The sequence below is a fragment of the Chiloscyllium plagiosum genome, unplaced genomic scaffold (genome assembly GCF_037043375.1).
Source record: "Chiloscyllium plagiosum isolate Xiang-an unplaced genomic scaffold, Cpla_swu_hap1 HiC_scaffold_31, whole genome shotgun sequence".
Classification (NCBI taxonomy): Eukaryota; Metazoa; Chordata; class Chondrichthyes; order Orectolobiformes; family Hemiscylliidae; genus Chiloscyllium; species Chiloscyllium plagiosum.
The window spans coordinates 10,036,935-10,060,393 of record NW_028270169.1 but is presented as its reverse complement, the minus strand read 5'-3'; the positions used below and the strand labels follow the sequence as shown (position 1 = coordinate 10,060,393).

Here is a 23,459-nt window from a genome sequence, read left to right as displayed (position 1 = left end):
ACACTGCCCTTCACATCAAAGGGCAGTGCTGTGTGATCAAAACAGTGAAGGGGAGGTTAGGGAGTAAATCAAAATAGAATTGGAGGGAGAAATGATGCACTCCACTCCCTGCGGCGCCCACCTCTCCCTGAACAACTCCAGGGTGTTGGTCGACACCGCGTGCTCCTTCTCCAAGGACACCCGGGCCCTAACGTAACCGCGGAAGAGCGGCAAGCAGTCGCCCTTAACGGCCCCCTCCACGGCCCGCTGCCTGGACCTGTTGATGGCCAGTTTGGCCAGGCCCAGGAGCAGACCCACGAGGAGGTCTTCAGACCTGCCCTCCTTCCTCCGTACCGGGTGCCCAAAGATCAGGAGCGTGGGACTGAAGTGCAGCCAAAAACAGAGGAGAAGGTTTTTAAGGAAATCAAAAAGGGAGTGCAAACGCCCACACCCAATATAGTCTGCTGGTTTCTCTTTTTTTTTTCTTTTTTCCATCACCAGGAAGATAGGAAAACACCCGGGTGGCCAGTGACAAACACTGCCCTTCACATCAAAGGGCAGTGCTGTGTGAATCCCTATTTATATATATTTTTTCTTTTTTTTTCTTCTATTTTTCTTTTAACCCCCACACTACCACCTAAGTGCGGTAGTGCTTATTTTATCCCCAGCACCCATGGTGTGTGTGCAGGTGGGTGACACAGTGAAAGACACAAAGTGCACCAATCTTTATTCAAATTCCACCACCAGGAAGATAGGAAAACATCCGGGTGGCCAGTGACAAACACTGCCCTTCACATCAAATGGCAATGCTGTGTGATCAAAACAGTGAAGGGGAGGGTAGGGACTAAATCAAAATAGAGTTGGAGGGAGAAATGATGCACTCCACTCCCTGCGGCGCCCACCTCTCCCTGAACAACTCCAGGGTGTTGGTCGACGCCGCGTGCTCCTTCTCCAAGGACACCCGGGCTCTAACATAACCGTGGAAGAGGGGCAGGCAGTCGGCCTTAACGACCCCCTCCACGGCCCGCTGCCTGGACCTGTTGATGGCCAGTTTGGCCAGGCCCAGGAGCAGACCCACGAGGAGGTCTTCAGACCTGCCCTCCTTCCTCCGTACCGGGTGCCCAAAGATCAGGAGCGTGGGACTGAAGTGCAGCCAAAAACAGAGGAGAAGGTTTTTAAGGAAATCAAAAAGGGAGTGCAAACGCCCACACCCAATATAGTCTGCTGGTTTCTTTTTTTTTTTTTTTTTTTTTCTTTCTGTTCTTAAAACAGTGAAGGGGAGGGTAGGGACTAAATCAAAATAGAATTGGAGGGAGAAATGGTGGCAGAATTTTATTATTTTTTTTTTTATTTTTATTTTTTCTTTTTTTTTCTTTTTTTTTTCTTTCTTTTTTTTTCTTTTTATCTTTTAACCTAAGTGCGGTAGTGCTTATTTTATCCCCAGCACCCATGGTGTGTGTGTGCAGGTGTGAGACACAGTGAAAGACACAAAGTGCACCAATCTTTATTCAATTTCCACCACCAGGAAGATAGGAAAACACCCGGGTGGCCAGTGACAAGCACTGCCCCTCACATCAAAGGGCAGTGCTGTGTGATCAAAACAGTGAAGGGGAGGGTAGGGACTAAATCAAAATAGAGTTGGAGGGAGAAATGATGCACTCCACTCCCTGCGGCGCCCACCTCTCCCTGAACAACTCCAGGGTGTTGGTGGACACCGCGTGCTCCTTCTCCAAGGACACCCGGGCTCTAACGTAACCGCGGAAGAGGGGCAGGCAGTCGGCCTTAACGACCCCCTCCACGGCCCGCTGCCTGGACCTGTTGATGGCCAGTTTGGCCAGGCCCAGGAGCAGACCCACGAGGAGGTCTTCAGACCTGCCCTCCTTCCTCCGTACCGGGTGCCCAAAGATCAGGAGCGTGGGACTGAAGTGCAGCCAAAAACAGAGGAGAAGGTTTTTAAGGAAATCAAAAAGGGAGTGCAAACGCCCACACCCAATATAGTCTGCTGGTTTCTAGTGATGCATACTTAACTTTTGATTTGTCTATTGAATAGATTATGATAATCACAGTTTGTGAATTTGTGTCTTCAATGGAATGAAACAGAAAAATATTCAACTTTTATATATTTATTTTATGATATAATGCAAATTAAATGACTGGTAAGAATACTAATGAAAAAATTGGTGAATTAGAGACCCAGTCCCTAACTGTGATGTGTGTCTGTGGTATTGCCATCTGAATTTGTGTGTTTAGTTTGTTGAGATTATACTCTTAGGGATCATTTCTATTGTTCTTTCCTAGAGAAATGGATTCTGCAGTGTTTGGTCTCACAAACCATAAGAGGATTTATAGTGTTCTCCTCTGAGCAGCAAGTAGGCATTGAGTATTGCTTTAAGCAGCTGCTCTTTGCCATTGATGAATGTTCTGCCTCTTTTTTTTATAGAGAGCTGGATTAGGTGAATACAATCTGAGTGGCTTGTCTTCCATTAAACCCCAAAAATAGGTTCTTGTTTATTGTGTGCTTAGAATTCCTTTTCAACTCATCCTCTTGTATAAGGTTTGTGAGGTATGCCTCAGCTTAGGCTTATGAATGAAGTATATTTTTGCAGTCTGAAATGTTTGTCAGCTCTAGGTAGCACTGGTGATTCTTCAGAAGCTGGTACAATGCAAGATCTGGGATTATGTGCTGATGGATGCAGTAAAGCTGAGGGCAGCTGCTGCCAAAGTGTAATAGAGAAAGACCACTGTCTATTATCTTTCAGACAAAGTACATTGGGGGTCCATTTACTTGTAAGAACTTTCTTGTGTCTCGAATACATGGAAATACTATCTTGCATATGTAAGAAATGATTTGGATTTGTTTGTTAGCATGGTCGGGAAAGTCAAATGCCAATGTTTCTTCTCCATATGCAAAGATTGTACAGAATTGAACTGCTTTAGTGACTATAAATGTCTGCAAAGAAATTTTTATGAGTAAAGTATATGTTTTAAATAAAAGGTTTATTGCCCATGAATGAGAAAGCAGCTGATTGTCATAGAGGCATACAGCATGGAAACAGAGCCTTTGGCCCAACACGTCCATGCTGACCAGATTTCCTAAACCAAACTCGTCCCATTTGCCTACATTTGGGCCATATCCCTCTAAACCATTTCTTTCTGTGTACCTCCAGTAAGAGTATGGCAACTTTACCTGTTTGACTTTGCTTCTTGAACTAATGTAGCCTATTTTTGTATATCTGTAGTTCTGTTCAGCATGGAATTCTAGGTTGATCTGGTGTCTGAAGAAATTATGAATTTTTTTTTAAGTTAAGGTGGTGTGTGTGCCGTGGGTAAAGGCGTTGGTTTTCTTTGTTCTGCTTCCCTTTCCTTGTAGCCATCCATTGGGTCCTGTTGAGGAATCTTTGGCATGTTCAGTTGCAGTGGAACATCTTGTGGATGATTCACACCATGCCAGCGTACGGCAGTAATGGAGTGATCAAATATTTAAAGTGACGATAGAAAGCTGATCAAGCAGGATGTTACATACTTGATGGTGTTGGAGTTATTTTGAGTGTTGTTGGAATTCTACACTTCCATCAAGTGGAAAGTGTGTCTGGAGCTTATATGGTCTGTCCACTTGTCCATTTTTCCTTTCTTTCTCTTTTTTAAACTTTAACTTATGTACCTTCTTGTGGAGAGCCTGAATGGCAACTAGGCATCAAGCGTGTCAGAGGAAAGTTTTGTTTCCGGTGGTGGCGGGAGAGGGAGACGAATTTAGATTTAGTGCCTGACAGGCTTATATCCGAAACGTTGATTCTCCTGCTCCTTGGATGTTATCTGACCTGCTGTGCTTTTCCATCACCACACTCTCGAGTCTCATCTCCAGCATCTACAGTCCTCACTTTCTACTAGGCTTCAGCAGTGTCTGCATTGGTGAGATCAGCTCAGTGCAAAATCATGGTAGCGGCGTTGTTGGTAGAGTCAAGATAGCGTTGCAGAATGGCGATGCTGTTCTGTGGTGGGGCACAGTGATGGGACTCAAGGCTAACAGACTGCATCGTGCTAGTGTTGGTCTCAGTGTTGGAGTGGAAGAGACCGGATCAATGTCGAGGGCTAAGCACTTCAAAAGGATTGTAATGGTAAACCTTTTAACTTTATTTCTTTATTTTGCTACCTTTATACTCTGCATCTGTTTATTTCTGTGTTTTAAGAGGGCGCTGGAGAGTGGAGACATTATATAACATTTTTCTCACGATTGGTAACAAATGCACGTGGCAACGAATAAATCAACCGCAAATAAATCAATTGATAAAGTGTTGTATGATACTCCTGAATGGTCCCATGTAGCAGTGAACAACCGTTGGAAGTCGGGAGGTGAACCAGTTGTTTTAGAACACTCATGTTCTGATTTGCTTTTGTCAATTCTGATTTCAGTTTAACGTTTATATCCTGAACATACTAACCATTTCCATCCGCTCCAGACCTGACCCATCCCATCCTTTCCTTCCCGATATTGTATCCATTGTCACAATGCAGACAAAATCTGCCACCACTCCCTTCCACTGACCAGATGCCCCAGGTTTACAATACCCTCGCTATCCTCTCTGATGTAACAGTAAACACAGCAACAGTCACCTGCCCCCTTGCCAGCATGTACCCTAGCATTGTACTACATATCGACTTGATATCTTACCCACTTTGCATCCTATCCCTTGCCAAATTTTCCCTTATGAGTTGGCACCTTACCCAAATGACACCCTCACCTACTCACTTGGCATCACATCTATTTGACTCTGAAGCACTGGCATTCCACAGCCTATTCAGCTGACATTCTACCTGTTACTCAAATGGCATCTTGACACTCTATACACTTAACCTGATCAACAGGTACCCATCAGCCCCAGCACACTAACCCCATAATAACTTTATGTAGTTAGCATTTACCTGCAGCGATCAAAGCGGTTGTCTGTGATTCTGAACCTTTAAATTTCAGAAGAGGCTCTGCTCATTCCTCCGCCTCCGCCATATCTGCTCCCAGGAGGACCAGTTCCACCCTTCTTTAGAGACCGCAATTTCCCTTCCCACGTGGTTAAAGATGCCCTCCAATGCATCTCGTCCACATCCCGCACCTCCGCCCTCAAACCTCACCCCTTCAACTGTAACAAGGACAGAACGCCCCTGGTGCTCACCTTCCACCCTACCAACCTTCGCATAAACCAAATCATCCGCCGACATTTCCGCCACCTCCAAAAAGACCCTACCACCAGGGATATATTTCCCTCCCACCCCTTTCCGCCTTATGCGAAGACCGTTCCCTCCGTGACTACCTGGTCAGGTCCACGCCCCCCTACAACCCACCCTCCCATCCTGGCACTTTCCCCTGCCACCGCAGGAACTGTAAAACCTGCGCCCACACCTCCTCCCTCACCTCTATCCAAGACCCTAAAGGAGCCTTCCACATCCATCAGCCACACTCTGCTCACTGCTGTGAATGTGGACGTGATTTCTGTTCCCTGACAGTTCCAGTGTAGGAGAGAATTGTCAGAATGGAAGTACTGCTCCCCATTCCCGAAGAAGCCCTGATCAGAATCTGTTGTCAGAAATGTAGAGCTCTCTGTGACCTCATCTTGAGGTCAAATGTTACACCAGGATTGCAAGCGGTTTGTTCAGCCTCAGACACGAAGTTGTTGTGTTTGGGAAGGGTAAAAATTAGCTTCTGATATGTGATTCTAAATGGAGTTTATTCATTTACCCTCTTCTCAGGGGCTTTACTGTACTTCCTTAAGGAAGCTTACTTAAGGTTGAGGAAGGAAAGATCAGACAGGGCTTTAGAGGGTTGCAGGATAGCCAGGAAGGAACTGAAGAATGGACTTAGAAGAGCTTGAAGGGGGCATGAAAAAACCTTGGCGGTTAGGATCAAGGAAACCCCATGGTGTTCTACACTTATGTGAGGAACAAGAGGATGGCCAGAGTGAGAGGAGGGCCAATCAGGGATAGTGGAGGGAACTTGTGCCTGGAGTCAGAGGGGGTAAGGGGAGGCCTTTAATGAATACTTTGCTTAAGTATTCACTCGTGAGAGGGATTTTGTTGTTTGTAAGGACAGCATGAAACAGGCTGATACACTTGAACAGGTTGATGCTAGGAAGGAGGATGTGCTGGAAATTTTGAAAAACATGAGTTCCCTGGGCCAGACGGGATGTACCCAAGGTTACTGCGGGAAGCAAAGAAAGAGATTGCTGCACTTTTAGCAATGATCTTTGCATACTCACTGTTACTGGAGTAGTGCCAGATGATTGGAGAATCAAAGATGTTATTCCCTTGTTCAAGATGGGGAATACGGATAACCCTGGGAATTACAGACCAGTCAGTCTTACATCGGTGGTGGGAAAATTATTGGAGAATTTCCGAGAAGCAGGATTTATGATTATTTGGAAAAGCATAGCTTGATTAGAGATAGTCAACATGGCTTTGTGAGGGGTGGGTTATAACTCACAAGCTTTATTGAATTCTTTGAGGATGTGACAAAACATGTTGACGAAGGTGAATGTGGTGTACATGGATTTTGGCAAGGCATTTGATAAGGTTCCCAATGTAGGCTCATTCAGAAAGTAAGGAGGCATGAGATATAAGAAATTTTTCTGTCTGGATACTGAATTGGCTGGTCCATAGAAGACAGAGGGTGGTAGTTGATAGAAAGTATTCAGCCTGGAGCTCAGTGACCAGTGGTATTCCACAGGGATCTGTTCTTTGTGATTTTTATAAATGACTTGGATGAGGAAGTGGAAGGGTGCGTTATTAGGTTTGCCAATGACACAAAGGTTGATGGAGTTTTGGATCATGTGGAGTGCTGTTGTAGGTTGCAGTGGGATATCTATTGGATGCAGAGCTGGGCTGTGTAGTGGCAGATGGAGTTCAAACTGGAAAAGTGTGAAGTGATTCATTCTGGAAGGTTGAATTTGAATGGAGATTACAGGGTTAAAGGCAGGATTCTTGGCAGTGTGGAGGAATAGAGGGATTTTGAGGTCCACGTCCATAGATCCCTCAAAGTTGCCACCCAAGTTGATAGGGTTGTTAAGAAGGCTTATGGTGTGTCGGCTTTCATTAGCAGGGGGATTGAGTTTAAGAGCCGTGAGGTTATGTTGCAGCTCTATAAAGCCCTGGCTAGACCACACTTAGAATATTATGTTCAGTTCTGGTTGCTTCACTATTGGAAAGATGTGGAAGCTTTAGAGAGGGCGCAGAGGAGATTTACCAGGTTGGTGCCTGGACTAGAGGACATGACTTATGAAGAAAGGTTGAGGGAGCCCGGGCTTTTCTCATTGGAGGGAAGAAGGTTGAGAGGTGATGTTATAGAGGTGTATAAGATGATAAGCAACATAGATAGAGTGTATAGCCAGAGACTTTTTCCCAGGGCAGAAATGGCTATCACGAGGGGACATAATTTTAAGGTGATTGGAGGATGGTTTCGAAGAGATGTGAGAGGTCGGTTCTTTACGCAGAGAGTGGTGAGCGTGTGGAATGCACTGCAGCAGTGGTGGTAGAGTCAGATACATTAGGGACATTTAAGCAACTCTTGGATAGGCACGTGGATGATTGTAAAATGTATAGTATGTAGGTTAGTTTGATCTTAGAGTAAGATAAAAGGTTGGCATGACATTGAGGGTCGATGAGCCTGTACTGTGCTGTACTGTTCTATATTCCTGATTGTGATTAGTTTGTATGAGCTAGGAGCCATGCAACATCTTACTGAATGATGAATATGAAAGTGATATCATATGACACTGCCTGCTGGTTTGTGGCGATGCATATTTGACTTTTGATTTTTTTATTGATTAGATTATGATCATCACAGTTCGTGGGTTTCAATGTAATGAAATAGAAAAATACTCAACTTTTATATGTACTGGCAAGAATACTAATGAAAAAAATTGATGAATTAGAGACCCAGTCCTAACTGTGATGTGTGTCTGTGGTATTGTCACCTGAATTTGCATGTATGGTTTGTTAAGACTATATTCTTAGGGATCATTTCTATAGTTCTTTCCGAGAGAAATGGGTTCTGGAGTGTTAGGTCTCACAAACTGCAAGGAGGATTTATAGTGTTCTCCTCTGAGCAGGAAGTAGGCATTGAGTGTTGCTTTAAGCAGTTGGTCTTTGTCATTGATGAGTGTTCTGCCTCTCTCTTTTCTAGAGTCAACCCCCTAAAGCAGAATTTTGTTTGTTGAGTATGTTGACCCCCTTTTCACCTCATCCTCTTGCATAAGGTGTATGTACCCAACAGCTTAAGTATATGGATGAAGTATATTTTTGTCATTTGAAAAATCTGTTAGCTCCATGTACCATTGGTGGATGTTGGGAAACTGATACAATGCAAGATCTGTGCTGATGGATGCTGTAAAGCTGGGGGCAGCTGCTACCAAAGTTTAATGGAGAAAGACCACCAACTAATATCTTTCAGCCAAAGTACAATGGGAGTCCATTTACTTATCAGACCTTTCTAGTGCCTCGAATATATGGAAATAGTATCTTGCATATGTAAGAAATGTTTTGGGTTTGTTTGTTAGAATTGTTGAGAAAGTCAAAAGCCAATGTTCTTCTCCATATGCAAAGATTGTATAGAACCGAACTTCTTTAGTGACTATAAATGTCTGCAAAGAACATTTTATGAGTAAAGTATATTTTTGAAATAAAAGGTTTGTCTGCCATTTATGAGAAAGGAGCTGATTGTCATAGAGGCATACGGCATGGAAAGTGGCTCTTCAGCCCAACTTGTCCATGCCAACCAGATTTCCTAAACCAAACTTGTCCCATTTGCCTACATTTCCCATATCTCTCTAAACCATTTCTATCTGTGTACCTCCAGTACGAGTATGGCAACTTTACCTGTTTGACTTTGCTTCTTGAACTAATGCAGTCTATTTTGTATATCTGCAGTTTTTTGTTCAGCATGTAATTCTAGGTTGATCAGGTGCCTGAAGAAATTATGAAATATTTTTAAGTTAAACTGGTGTGTGACGTGGGTCTAGGCAATGGTTTTCTTTGTTCTGCTGCCCTTTTACTTGTAGCCATCATCTGGGTGTTGTTGAGGAAACTGTTGTCAAGTTCAGTTGCAATGGTCCATCTGTGTGCACTATTCATGGCAGGATCAAATGTTTAAAGTGATAATGGAAAGCTGATCAAGCAGACTCTGACATCCTTAATGGTGTTGGAATTTATTTGAGTGCTGTTGGGATTCCACGCTACCAGATAAGTGGGAAGTGTGTCTGAAGCTCACCCAGTCTGCTACCTTTCCTGTTTTAATTGTTTCTCTGCTATTTCTTAAACTCTAACCTGATTCTGATCAGTCACTTGCACTCTTGCCACCATGCACCCTCGCATTGTACTACATATCCATTTGGTATCCACCCCCTTTGCACCCCATCCCTTGCAAAATCTTTCCGTCCGATTTGACATCTTACCCACCTGACATCGTCCACTACTCACTTGGCATCATATCCACCTGACTATGAAACACTGAAACATCCTATCAATCTGATGTCTATCCCCATCTCAGATGGCATCTTGACACCCTATACACTTAATGCCTGATCAACAGGCACACATTAGCCCCGGCACACTAACCTCACAATAACCTTACGTACTTAGCATTTGCCAGCAGCGATCAAAGCGGCTGTCTGTGATTCCAAGCCTTTAAATTTCAGAAGAAGATCTGCTCAGTGTTGTAAAGGGGCATGGTTTCTGTTTCCTCAACAGTTCTACTGTACAAGAGGATTGTCAGAATGGAAGTACTGCTCCCCATTTCTGAAGAAACCCTGATCAGAATGTCCTGTCAGAAAACAGAGTTCTCTGTGACCTTATTTTGAGGTCAAATGTTACACCAAGTTTGCAAGCAGTTTAGTTCAGCCTCAGACAGGAAGTCAGTTGCTACGTTTGTGAAGGGTAAAAATTAAAGTGGTGATATGCGATTCTAAATTGAGTGCATTCGTTCATCCTCTTCTTGGGGGCTCTACTGTACTTCCAGATAGTGAGTTGTTTGGCTTATTTAATATGTAATGAATATGAAAGCGATATTATGTGACATTGCCTGCTGGTTTGTGGTGATGCACGCTTAACTTTTGATTCACCTATTGAATAGATTATGGTAATCACAGTTTGTCGATCAGAGGGTTTCAATATAATAAAATTAAAAATACTATTTTTGTATATTGATTTTTGTGATACAATGTAAATTAAATGAATTCTAATGAAAAATTGTTGAATTAAAGGGACCCAGTCCCTAACCGTGATGTGTGTCTGTGGTATTGCCACCTGAATTTGAATGGTTAGCTTGTTAAGACTATGCTTTTACGGATAATTTTTGTAGTTTTTGCCTAGAGGAATGGGTTTGAAAGGGTTTGGTCTAATAAACCCTGAGGAGGATTTGTATTGTTTTTTTTTCTAAGTAGGTATTGAATGTTGCTTTCAGCACCTGCTCTTTGCTATTGGTGAGTGTTCTGTCTCTACTTTATAGTCTGAGTGGTTTGTTATTTAAAGGTGAGGCAGAGCTTTATTTTCATGGTAGCTTGTTTTCTGAACTGTTTGCATATAGTTCTAGGTTTATCAAGTGAGTGTATAGTTGTAACTGATATATTTGAAATCAAATAAACCTGTTGGATTATAAACTGGTATTGTATGACTTCTGACTTTATCCACTCAAGTCCAACACCAGCATCTTCACATCATGGCTTTATTTTTGCAATCAGCTATTGAAGGATTTGGACTGTGCTGTTAAGGAATTCTTGATAAGTGGAGTTGTAGTCGTATATCTTTGTAAATAATGTCTTTCATAAGTTAGAAATGCTTCGGGTTCTTTGGAACTGTCGGGAGAGTCAAATTCCAATATTCGTTTTCTTCTCAATATGTTCAGCCTGTATACAACTGAACTGCTCTAGTGACTATGTATGTACATAAAGATTTTTATGAATAATGTATATTTCTAAAATAAAAAAAGAAAGGTTCTGTGCAGATCTGTGATGCAGGACTCAATGCTGTATGGTCTGTTCGCCAGGACGCACACTGAGGCAGACATTGACTGCACCTGGAGGATTGGTGAAAGGTACTTTTTGGTCTGCTTGAAACTTATTGGTCTTCCAGAGCAAGAAGTTAACCTCGACCAACTGTGCAGACTGGCGCATTTCAAGGTCCAGGACTACGTGCTGAGGGATGCACAAAAGCCTGGGGAAGCTGCCACCAAGGAGTCGCGGTGAAAGACCACTATCTAAGGTCTTTCTGCTAAAGTACAATGGGGGTCCGCTCAGGTATTGGACTCTCCCTGTGTCTCAAATGTATGTAGATTTAGTCTCGTATAAATAACAAATGCCTTGGGTTTATTTGTTCTGCATATGTAAAGTGAGTACAGAACTGAAACGTATGTAAAGATCTTTTTACAGATAAAAGTACATTTTGAAATATAAAAAGTTCCTATGGATGAATTACATTGCTGCCATTGTATATCACTAATGGGTGGTCGAATGTTGGGAGAGTTGATCTGGTATGCCGTGACATCCATGAGGGTGTTAGAAAAAGAGAATGCATTCTGAGTGGTTTGTCTTAAAGTTGGTTAAAGTCAATGCTTTAATTTTTGCAGGTAGGAGTGTTTACCTCCTGTAGTACTATAGCCTGTTTGGTTCACCTGCTGTACTGTTCAGTGTTGAGTTCACAGTTACTCCAGTGATTTTTGAAGAAGCTGTGATATATTTTCAAGCTAAGATGGTGTATGATTTTGATACAGTTTGTTCTACTGCTCCTTTTCCCTCTACTCTTGGCTATTGAGAAATTTGGGAGATATTGTTGAGGAAACTTTGGCAAATGCAGTTATCATGGTTGATCCTTTGGCTGATGTGCATCAAGCCAGTGTGTGCCAGTATTGGAGGATTCAAATGTTTAAAATGATGATGAGGAGTTGATCATGCAGCCAATTATATCCTTAATAGTGTTGGAATTTTCCAATTATTGTCGGAACTGCACTCTTCCAATCAAGTGTACAATAAGTATTGTATCATACTCCTGTCTGGCCTCATGTAAACAATAGAAAGGCTATGGGAATCAGAAGATAATCCAGTTTCTGTTGAACATTCAGCTTCTGACTTCCTTTAGTAGCTACTGTATCTGTGCTTATGTTTATGTGCTGGAACTCCCCAACCTCATTACTAGCCTTGGCTTCACACTCATTCCTCAGGATCCACTCCATCTTTCCCTGCTTTCCTATTTGCCCTGTACCAGTCCACCTCATTTCCTCTCTTCCCTGCTTCAAGCCTATGCCTCCTTCTCCGCACTGTCAAAATTGTCCTTTTTCCCCCTGCTCAGACTTGACTCCCATTCCCTGACACTGGATATGATCTTCCTTTGCAGAGAAAGCAGTCTGAATGGTTTTGTTTTTAAACTTTTGTCAATACAAAATTGCATTGGTATCTCAAGAAATTAAAGGGCATTATAGAGCTTTAGTTATTGATGCACAAGGTCATAAATGATTGAATTGTACAGTGACTGGCATAAAGCGCTGTCTTGTCAAGTTTGGCACTTGTTTCTTATGTATTTTCAGTCAGCTCTCCTCATTATCAGTCTCTTGTTGTCTCTGCACATTGTTAAAGGTGGTTCATTACAGGTGCACACTAACCTGCATTTTTGCACCAATGATTACAATCATAGTTCTCCGGGGCAATTCTTTTTTCCAAAAAATGTGCCCTTATTCATCAAATTTGTAATTCCTTTGCCACCTAACAAACTAAGAACCGGCAAATTCCTTATTATTAGGCTATATAATTAGACGAATTAAACTCCGAGAAGTATTGGCCGACCAATTGAATTGTAATCGGCTCTGCTTTGGCCATAATACATGTAAAGACCTTGTAAAGTGGCCTTGAATTGAAGCACATGCTGTATTGAAGCCTATGAAAACAGAATGTGGATCAATGCAGAGGCTAGTGCATGTATAGAATGCGGTGCTAGAGGAAGTGGTGGAAGTGTGTATAATTACAAAATTTAAAAGGCATTTGGATGGGTATCGGAAGAGGAAGAGTTTAGACAGATATAGGTCAAATGTTAGCAAATGGGATTACATCAAATCGGAATGTCTGGTTGGTTTGGGCGCAGGGCACTACTTGTAAGATCCTTCATGCATGTCCGGTCAACCTGTACCATCACCTGCTGCTTACAAAGCAGCTGCAGAGGGGTTGAGACTATCACACATCCCCTTCTGGAATGTGTCTTTGCAAAGGACGTCTGGAGGAAGATGCAATAGTTCATCGCGGGACTCTGTGCTCTACTGTCTGTTACCCAGGGTGCACACTGAGACGGACATCAACTGCACCTGGAGGGGGACCATCAACTCCGTGAAAGACGCTCTTTGGTCTGCTCGAACCTTGTTGGTCTTCCAGAACAAGGAGTTGATCCTGACCAAGTGTTGTAGACTGACACGTTCCAAGGTCCAGGACTATGTACTGAAGGACGCACTAAAGCTTGAGGCAGCTGCTGCTAAGGCACAGTGGGGAAAATTGTGATCTGAGGTCTTTCTGCCGAAGGTAAATAGGAGTCTGAACAGTTACCAAACCCTCCTAGTGTGTCATGTAAATATTAGTATTATATGTGTAAGTGAGATCTTTGGTTTTGTGTGCAGTCAAATTCCAATGTTTTGTGTGTTTACTTCATATGCAACTATGCAGAACCAAACCGCTTATGTGTTAATGTATATAAACTAGAGATTTTTTTCATGAATAAAGTATATTTTTGAAATAAAAGAAGAGTCTGATTGGTGCAGATGAATTAGACTGAAGAGTCAGTTTCTGTCTGATTCTATGACTCTATATCAGGAGATTTCTTCAGCTTACAAAAGGAAGGAACAGTTTAAAAACCGATAAAGCTTGGAATTAAACACATTGCAGTGCCATTTTGATGAATATAGGATGAATTGAGCCCAGAATGTGTCATTCACAGATTTTATTAGTTTTTTTTTCCTTTTGGGTAGTGCTACAGCTGTGGAACAATGCTAAGATATAGTTTGGCTGAGTTGAGAAGAACTCATCCTTCCTGATCCTTCATACTACTGAATTATATATTAATAAGGAAAATACAGAGAGAGAGATGCAGATTTTCTTTTCAAAGTTCCTCCCATATAGCTGTGCAACTGCAGATTCTATAGAATGTTCCCAAAGCTGTTCAAAGGCTGCCAATGTGGTGAAAAACGTCCTTTCTGTCTGCCTTAAACTTGCCAGTCTTCTAGAGCATGGAGCCATCCAAGACTGGGTATTGCATTAGTCACACAGATATTGCATTTTGTATTGAGTAAATTCTTGAACTCAGCTAGCCTTCTAAGCAAAGTGAGAACAGGAGATTAATCAGAACATGAATCACTTTCTGTTGTTCTTACTTACTCCATAGTTTCTGTTTTCTAAGCATATATTGGATCCTTTTTCTTTAGGACAAGGTCACTGCAATTGTCCAAATGTAGCCCAAGCTGAAAAGGGTTGTACAATCTGACAGAATTGTACATCTAATAGTCAAGTACTTGTAATGTTAAAGGGAATTATTGATAATTCCTTCACCTGATTCTTCTGCAGATGGACTTGCAATGAGGGAAAGGAGTTTCTGAGGAAGAATATGGACAACAACAACGCAATGCATATATAGTGCTGAAATCAACATAGCACCTGATTACAATCAATTATTTATTGATGTATCATTTTTCTCTTTAGTACCTTTTATTGTTTCCATTCTCTGTAAAATGAGCAGCATTTTTTAAAAGAATCAGTTGGTTGGATAGGAGACTCTTTTGTGCAGTGTGATGAAAGGTGTGTAAACATATATGTCATTATCATTCTTTAAGTTTGGAATTTTTTAAAAGAGAAGCAGATTGATGTGGGTTAGTGCTGTGAAGATTCATTTTCAAGATCAGCGGTCATTTTTGGAATAGTGACCTAAATTCAACATTGTTCAGAAAGCAGACCCTGAGATGTTAATGGAACAATATAGATACTGCTGAATTTATGGCAGTAGGGTAAACACATTTAAAGTCATTATCTTTGTTTTCAATTCAGATCAGAAAACACCAGTATTGAATAGAACAAAGAACTACTGATGCTGGAAATCTGAAAGAAAAGCAGAAATTGTTAGAGAAACTCAGCAGGTCTGGCAACATCTGTGGAGAGAAAGTAGAGTTAATGTTTCGAGTCCAGTGACCCTTCTTCAGATTTGGGTTCACTAGGATGATCCCTTGTATGGAGGGATTGTCTTATGAGCAAAGGTTAAACAAGTTGGGACTATGTTGTCTGGAGTTTAAAGGAATGAGAGGTGATCTCATTGAAACATATAAGGACTTGACAGGGTAAATGCTGAGAGTATGGTTCACCTCTGGGGGTGAGTCTAGGACCAGAGGGCATAGTCTTAGAATAAAGCAGCATTAGCTTAATACTGAGATGAGGAGGAATTTCTTCCCTTAGAAGGTTGTAGTCTTTGGAATTCTTTGCCACAGAGAGCTATGCGGGGGGGGGGGGGGGGGGGGGGGGGGGAACCTTATGTATATTTAAGGTTGAGTTGATCAAGGCTCTTGATTAGTAGGGGAATCAAGGGCTACAGGGAAAACATAGGAAAGTGGTTATGAGGAATGTCACAACCTATTTCTTATAGTTTTATGCTGCCAGACCTGTTCAGTAATATGAGAGTTGAGTTCAGAAGCAGGTTTTAGTTTCTCTCCTGGTCAGGAATTCAGGTCAGTTCAGGGAAACCAGCTACCTCCAGACAAGGAGTATGAATTGAAATCTGTGAGAATATTTAAGATTTGTGAAAAGTTAGTGATGGCAAACTCGTAAAGGAATAATCAAATTGTCTCCACAGTGCATAGGAAAGAACCTGGAGTGGGTCAGTTATATAAAAATCTAACAAGTTGAGTTAGGGATGTAATTTCTTTTACATAAGCCTCTGTCATGAATGGTATTGAGAAACATGCTGAAACTTTGTTTTGATGTGCGTCTTAAGATCTTGTTTAATATGTATGTAGTTTATTCTCTTTATTTTGTAACAAAACCTTATGTTTTGTTGTTAAAGAATATCAGCAACTTCATGTTAAAATGCTTCAATGATTAATCACTGCATTAATTAATTTTTAAAAATCGTTCCAGGTTTCATTTTGGGATTTGACTTACCAATCAATTGGTATCTTAACATGGGCTACGCAATGAACATAAGATATCAATTGCAGTGAATTACATTCCATAACTGTTAGATTTGTACATAATGTACTTCACAACATTGTTCTGAAATTGGTCAATATATTAAATGAAATTTGTATCACAATTTTGATTTTGACCTAATTTCTGTTCTATTTTTCCAGGTGCTGCAGTAGACACTAGAAATAATTTGGGGCAGACTCCGCTATTTATAGCTGCTTTGCTGGACCTTGTCAAAGTTGTTGATGTTTTATTGGAGTTTGGAGCAAATCCTAACCAGTAAGTTTCTTAACTGAATACTTCAAACTGTAATGAAAGCAGGTTTGTATATAAAGCATGGAAAAATATGCAAATGCTTTCAAAAGCAGGACAACAATGTAAAATAAGTGCACGGTACAAGGGAAAGTATACTGAGCAATGATGGGAGACCAGAAGAGATGACTAAGCATGGTCAGAAGGATGAGCTTTGAGAAGGACTTTCAAAATTGAGAGGAAAAGGATGCTATGGAGGAAATTCTGGAGAGCAGGGCTAAGGCAACTAAAGAGTCAGCTATCAAAGGTCAGGTGTGGGGCAAGAGCAATTATAATGTGCTTAGGCAAGAATTAGGATGCATAGAATGGGGTAGCAAAATGCAGGGGATGCAGACAATGGAAATGTGGAGCTGATTTAAGGAACAGATATTGTGTGTCCTTGATAGGTATGTCCCTGTCAGGCAGAGAGGAAGTGATAAGGTAAGGGAACTGTGATTTACTACAGAAATTGCATCTTTTGTTAAGCAGAAGAAGGGCTTATGTGTTAATGAGGCAAGATGGTTCAGATGAGGCGATGGAGAGTTACAGATCATCTAGGAAGGAATTAAAGAGAGAGTTAAGAAGAGCAAAAAGAGGACACAAGCAGTATTTAGCATATAGAATAAAGGAGAACCATAAAGCTTTCTATAGATGTATGAGGAATAAAAGGATGACTAGGGTAGAAATAGGTCCAGTCAAAGACAGAAGTGGGAAGTTGAGTGTGGACCCTGTGGAGATCGGAGAGGTACTAAACGAACATTTCTCATCGGTTTTCACTCAGGAAAAGGAGAATACTGTAGAGGAGAAGAATGAGATACGAGATATTAGACTAGAAAAGATCGATGTTAATTACGAAGAGGTGTTATCAATTCTAGAAGGACTGAAAGTAGACAAGGATTCTCTGGGAACTTAGGGAGGAGATAGCGGAGCCTTTGGCTTTGATATTTGAGTTGTCTTTGTCTACAGGTTTAGTACCAGAGGACCGGAGGATTGCAAATGTTGTGCTGTTATTCAAGAAGGGCAGTAAAGATGACCCAGCTAATTATAGACCAGTGAGCCTTGCTTTGTTGTAGGAAAGGTTTTTGAAAGGATTATAAGAGATAGAATCTATAATCATCTAGCAAGCAACAATTTGATTTCAGAGAGTCAACATAGTTTTGTCAAGGGCAGGTCGTATCTCACAAACCTCATTGAGTTTTTTGAGAAGGTGACCAAGCATGTAGATGAGGGTAGGGCAGTTGACGTGGTGTACATGGACTTCGGTAAAGCCTTTGATAAGGTTCCACATGGTAGGCTGTTGGAGAAAATGCAGAGGCATGGGATTGAGTGTGATTTAGCAGTTTGGATTAGAAACTGGCTTTCTGTAAGAAGGCAGCGAGTAGTGTTTGATGGAAAATATTCAGCATGGAGTCCGGTTACTAGTGGTGTGCAACAAGGATCTGTTTCGGGACCACTGCTGTTTGTTATTTTTATAAATGACTTAGACGCAGACAGAGATGGATGGATTAGTAAATTTGCAGATGACACTAAAATCAGTGGAGTAGTGGACAGTTTGGAAGAATGTTACAGGTTGCAGGAGGACTTAGATAAATTACAGAATTGGGCTGAGAGGTGGCAAATGGAGTTTAATGCAGCTAAATGTGAGGTGATTCACTTTGGGAAGAATAATAGGAAGGCAGAGTACTGAGTCAATGGAAAGATTCTTGGTAGTGTGATGTGCACGGTACCTTGAAGTCCAAGTTCATAGATTCCTGAAAGTTGCCACCCAGGTTGATAGTGCTGTTAAGAAGGCATACAGTGTGCTAGGTTTCATTGGTAGAGGCATTGAGTTCCGGAGCCACAACATCATGCTGCAACTATACAAAACTTAGAATATTGTGTACACTTCTGGTTGCCATATTTCAGGAAGGATGTGGAAGCATTGGAAAAGGTGCAGAGGAGATTTAGCAGGACGTTGCCTGGTCTGGAGGGAAGCTTTTATGAGGAAAGGCTGAGAGACTTGGGTCCGTTCTCATTGAACAGAAGAAGGCTAGGAGGGGATTTGATAGAGACATTCAAGATGATCAGAGATTAGGTAGGGTAGATAGTGAAAGTCTTTTTCCTAGGATGATGACGACAGCTTGTACGAGGGGGCATAACTACAAATTGAGGGGTGATAGATTTAAGACAGATGCCAGAGGCAGGTTCTTTACTCAGGGAGTGGTAAGGGCGTGGAATGCCCTACCTGCCAATGTAGTTAACTCAGCCACATTAGGGAGATTTAAACAATCCTTGGATAAGCACATGGATGATGATGGGATAGTGTAGGGGGATGAGCTTAGAATAGTTCACAGGTTGGCGCAACATTGAGGGCCTGTTCTGCACTGTATTTTCTATGTTCTATGGGGAGGTGTGATTGCACAGAAAACTACACTTGGAAGACTGAAGACTGGAAAAGGTTGCAGAGAGAAGATAGGGTGAGAATATGAGAGAGTTTGGAAATTAACATAAATGTTCCAAATTATGCATGTCATGGGATAGGGGACCTGTGTAAATTAGCAAGTGATGAGCAAGTTGGACTTCATGCATCTCGAAATCAGGCACCTTAGTTTTGGATAAAATGAACAATGTGAAATTATGGAAAAAGCTTGGCTAACACAAATCAATTCTTTCCCTTTTCTACAGTATGTCATGATCAAAGATGCCTTGTATGATTTTGCATCATTTTCATCGACATGGTATTTAAAATGAAATATTTTTGTTGGAGAATTGTAGCACATAACATTTTCAGAGACTGCACAATTGGGCCACACATGAAGTGTTTTACAAAATGCAGACGGAATTTGTTGCTTAGATTGGACAAAAATGTCCATCCAGATTCAATCCACAAAGATCAACGCATTGTACTGGTGAATGCTTTCCAAACAAACGTTATTCATTTCACAGCCAAATATTTAAGCAGATATTTGAGCAAATCACTTTCAAAGTTACAGTTCATTTTCAGTTTCAGTTCCAAAGAGTCATTGGAGTTAAAATGTGAACTCTATTTCTTTCTCCACAGATGTTGGCAGAGCAGCCAAGTTTCTCTATCACTGTTTTTATTTCAGATCTCCATAACTGCAGTATTTTGCCTTTGTAAGCATTTCAAGTCTGATTAGCATTTTTTTTTGCAATATTCAAAATCATAATCAGAATAGTAACCACTTCACATTTTCTTTGCTTGAATAACAGTTGTGGACTGACTTCTTTTAAAACAATTCATTCTATCCAGCCGGTGTGAGGATCGGAGTACTCCAGTACATGCAGCAGCTTTTTCCTGCAATCAGTGGATTCTCAGTAAGTTACTGGATGCTGGAGGTGATCTGCGTCTGAATGATAAAGATGGAAGAATACCCCGTACCTGGGCCAAGTCAGCTGGCAAGGAACGTAGTACTCGGGTATGAAGCATTGGAGTTTTTAAAAATTCACTTTTGGCTTTCCTGGCTGGGCCAGCAGTTTTGTCCATCCCTAGATACCCTTGAAGAAGGTGGTGTTTAGCTTCCTTCTTGAACAGCTGCAGTCCATGTGCTGTAAGTAGACTCACAATGCCATTAAGGAGGGAATTCCAGGAGTTTGGCTCAGTGATAATGAAGAATAGTGATATATATTCAAGTCAGGATGGTGACTAGGTTGGAGGGGTTCTTGCAAGTGGTGGTGTTCCCATGTATCTGCTGCCTTTGTCCTTCTGAATGGATTTGGTTGTGAGTTTGGAATGCGCTGTCTAAGGATTTTTGGCACATTTCTGCAATGTATCTTATAGATTGTTCACACTGCTGCTACTGAGTGTTGATGCTGCAGTGACTGAACGGTTATGGATGTGATGCCAATCAAGAGGCTGATTTGTTCTTGACAGTGTCAAGTTGCTTAAGCCTTGTTGGAGCTGTGTTGATCCAACAAGTAGGGAGTGTTCCATCATACTGCTGATTTGTGCTTGTAAATGGTAATCTAGTTTTGGTAAATCAGGAGGTGAGTTACTCACTACTGTATTCCTAGCCCCTGATCTGCTCTTGTAGCCAATGAATTTATATGGTGAGTCCATTTCTGGTTAATGGTAACCCTCAACATATTGATAGTGGGGGATTCCGTTTCTTTAACTGGTTTGATGTATTTAGGTAGAAAGTTCGAAGTCAATTTTACAGCCCATTCCCTACAGTGAGTCTGATTCTTGGGTCAGTTGTTGAAGGTGTAGTGGTATTTTGGCATAGCAGGAGAGTACAAAAGTTAAGGAATGACTACCTTTTGTATATCTCTTAAAGCTAATTACATAGGAATGTTAATAGAGGCAAAGTTTCCTACTCACTGACCAGGAAATTCTAGATTTTATGGAAAAATGGAAGAAAAAGGGTGAAAATATATTTTTTAAAAAGAGGATTTATTTTTCTCATTGCAAATTTCTTCTCCTCCTAGGAGTCATGCTGGGAAGTCCTCTAGTAATTGGTCATGTGTGAGATGAGACACTCAGAGCATCTTTGCCAGCTTTGGTTCAGTTGTAGCGCTCTTGATTCCTGACTTAGAAAATTTAGGGTTTAACTGCCACTCAGTAATCATAATCTAAGTTGTCACTTTGGTACAATACTAGAAGTTCAAAAGCATTAACTTTTATCTGAGGTATTAAACTGTGGTTTCCTGTCCTCTTAGGTGGGCTTTAAAGACACCGTCACCTTATTTGAAGAAGAGGGTACAGTTCCTGGTGTCATTTATTTCTCAACAATTTTTTAAATCTTTAAAAATATACTTATTCGTAAAATGTTATCTATAAGTGCATACTGAGGGTCTTCACAGCCAATTACATAGTAATGTTAGCAGAGTCATTGTTTCCTACTTTGCTGAGAAAAAACAAACACACTGGAATTTGACATTCTGCAGAGCATCCCTGGAGTTGCAAAATAAAGGCATTTTCTATTCACGAAGGAACCTATTTATGTTCATTTTGAGGCAATGAGGGGTCTGACAGTTGAATGGAACCTCATTATACTTTGACAGAAAAATCTTAGATGGTGGTCATTCCCCACTGTGCCTTAGCAACACCTGCCCCAAACTTCAGTGCATCCCTCAGCATGTAGTCCTGAACGTTGACCACATCTCCATCAGGAAGTGGTCAGCACATAGCAACCTTGAGACTCTGTGGGAAAAGGGGAGGGTAGATTCTGTTGGGTGATTCCTTAGGCAGACTGTCCAAGTCATTTGACAGAATGCTTCATCACCAGAACTTTGCAAAATGCTTCAAGACATAATTTGGCTCGTAGTGAGAAGGGCACTGCCTGTCAGATCTTCATGCATGCCTGGTCTCTGCGCTCCACCGAAAGTTGCCCTCGAAGCAGCTGAACTGGTGAAGAGACTGTTCTCATCTCTCTCTGGAATGTGTCTTTGCAAAGAAAGTCTGGAAAAAGATGCAGTGGTGTTTGTTGAGATTTGTCCCAAGCAGCTCCGTGACACAGGACTTGGTGCTATGAGCTGTTCTATACTGAGACAAATATCGACTGTGCCTGGAGGACCATCAACTTGGTGAAAGACACTCTTTGGCCTGTCCAAAATATGTTGCTCTTCCAGTGTAAAGAGTTGACCTTGACTGAGTGTTGCAGGCTGACACATTCCAAAGTCCAGGACTACATGCTGAGGGATGCAACTAAGCTTGTGTCAGCAGCCACCCAGGCACCGTGGGAAAAGACCTCTGTCTAGGGTTTTTCTGTCAAAGTATAACAAGGGTTCATTCAGTTATCAGAGCCACTTGGTGCCTCCAAATGAACATAAATAGTTTCTTTCAGAAGTAAAAATGCCTTTGTCTTTTGCAACTGTACAGAAGCTCTGAGAAATGTAAGACATCCCATGTCTTCTTTTTTTTCTCTCTGCAAAAATTGTACAAAACTGATTTAGAATATTTCATATACTTGTGGATGATTTTGTGAATAAAGTATATTTTGAAACAAAAAATATGTCAGTGTACTGATTCATGAGTTTTGTAAGGCTGAGGCACATCTTTGTCATCTTTTGGTGGAAATTCCCCATAAGGGGAAAGGGTTAGTTGTCAGATGAATCGCTTTCAAGCCACTCCTGGAGCTTGTTAAAGGATGAAATAGTTAGGTGACTATGAACCCATATTAAATCAAGTGGCATGTTTAGATTTTCTTCATTACTGCATTTTAAAATTTAGTGAAACAACATTCTAAAATTTGTTTCTATTTGGAGAGCCTGATCATATTTGGAGTTTGCATATGAGAGTAAATTTAATTTAAAGTTGAAAGAGGGGTATAATTATGAGGGAAGAAACAGAAATAAATCATAACAACATATTTTTAACTTTGAGGGAAATAATATGTTTGTCAGCTTATCTGGGATTGAGGTAGGCACTCAAAAAATTTGGTCCCATCATTTGCCTAAGTGGATTATTTTTTAGAGCAGTTGAGATAAATTCCTGTGACAAGGCTCCCTGTCTTCAGTGTGAAGGTAGCTGCAGTGATATTGGATATTTGAAGTTACTGGAACCAGTATTGTCAGAGAAAATAATGTAATTACACATATTCCATATACTTTCTTGTTTAGCTTGTTAGTTTTCCAAATAATTCTGTGTTGCAGATCCTGGAGTTCATGCAGAGATGTGCTTTACACATGCAGGGAATCACACAACAGATTGTCTGCAGTAACACACATCGAGTTGGCTGTTCATCACAAGCCCTGATACGGAACCCTTCCATACTCAACAAAATCACTTTGGGGTAAGAGTTTTATGGCACTTCTAATTGCAGAATAAAAGCCAAGTTCAGCAGGCAATGAATTACATTGAGAAGCCTTTGAAATTTGAAGATAGTGAGCTGTTTTAGAACATTCATGATCACTGTCATTTGAACAAAGTCATAGAGTTACACAACGTGGAAACAGTCCAACTTATTCATGCTGAACAAGTTTCCCAAACTGAACTAGTCTCGCTTACCTGTATTTGGCCCATATTTCCTCTAAAGCTTTCCTATTCACGTGTCCGTCCAAATGTCTTTTAAATCT

General features: G+C 41.2%; 1 protein-coding gene, 2 non-coding genes and 1 pseudogene across 3 annotated transcripts in view; all 4 read left to right on the top strand.

The window, feature by feature from the left end:
* LOC148141855 (inactive serine/threonine-protein kinase TEX14-like) overlaps positions 1-23,459 on the top strand; it is a 71,704-nt gene that overhangs the window by 39,705 nt on the left and 8,540 nt on the right. The window contains exons 4-6 of the mRNA XM_087977084.1: positions 16,319-16,433; positions 19,696-19,861; positions 23,037-23,176. Of these exons, the coding sequence (XP_087833210.1) occupies positions 16,319-16,433; positions 19,696-19,861; positions 23,037-23,176 (421 nt within the window). The remainder of the gene's footprint in view (positions 1-16,318; positions 16,434-19,695; positions 19,862-23,036; positions 23,177-23,459) is intronic.
* LOC122564243 (small nucleolar RNA U3) lies at positions 2,236-2,452 on the top strand. Its single transcript, XR_006315840.2, has one exon. It is a non-coding gene; the product is annotated as a small nucleolar RNA U3 (small nucleolar RNA).
* Positions 7,962-8,182, top strand: LOC122564244 (small nucleolar RNA U3). The gene has a single exon (XR_006315841.1). It is a non-coding gene; the product is annotated as a small nucleolar RNA U3 (small nucleolar RNA).
* LOC122564246 (small nucleolar RNA U3) lies at positions 10,288-10,475 on the top strand (annotated as a pseudogene).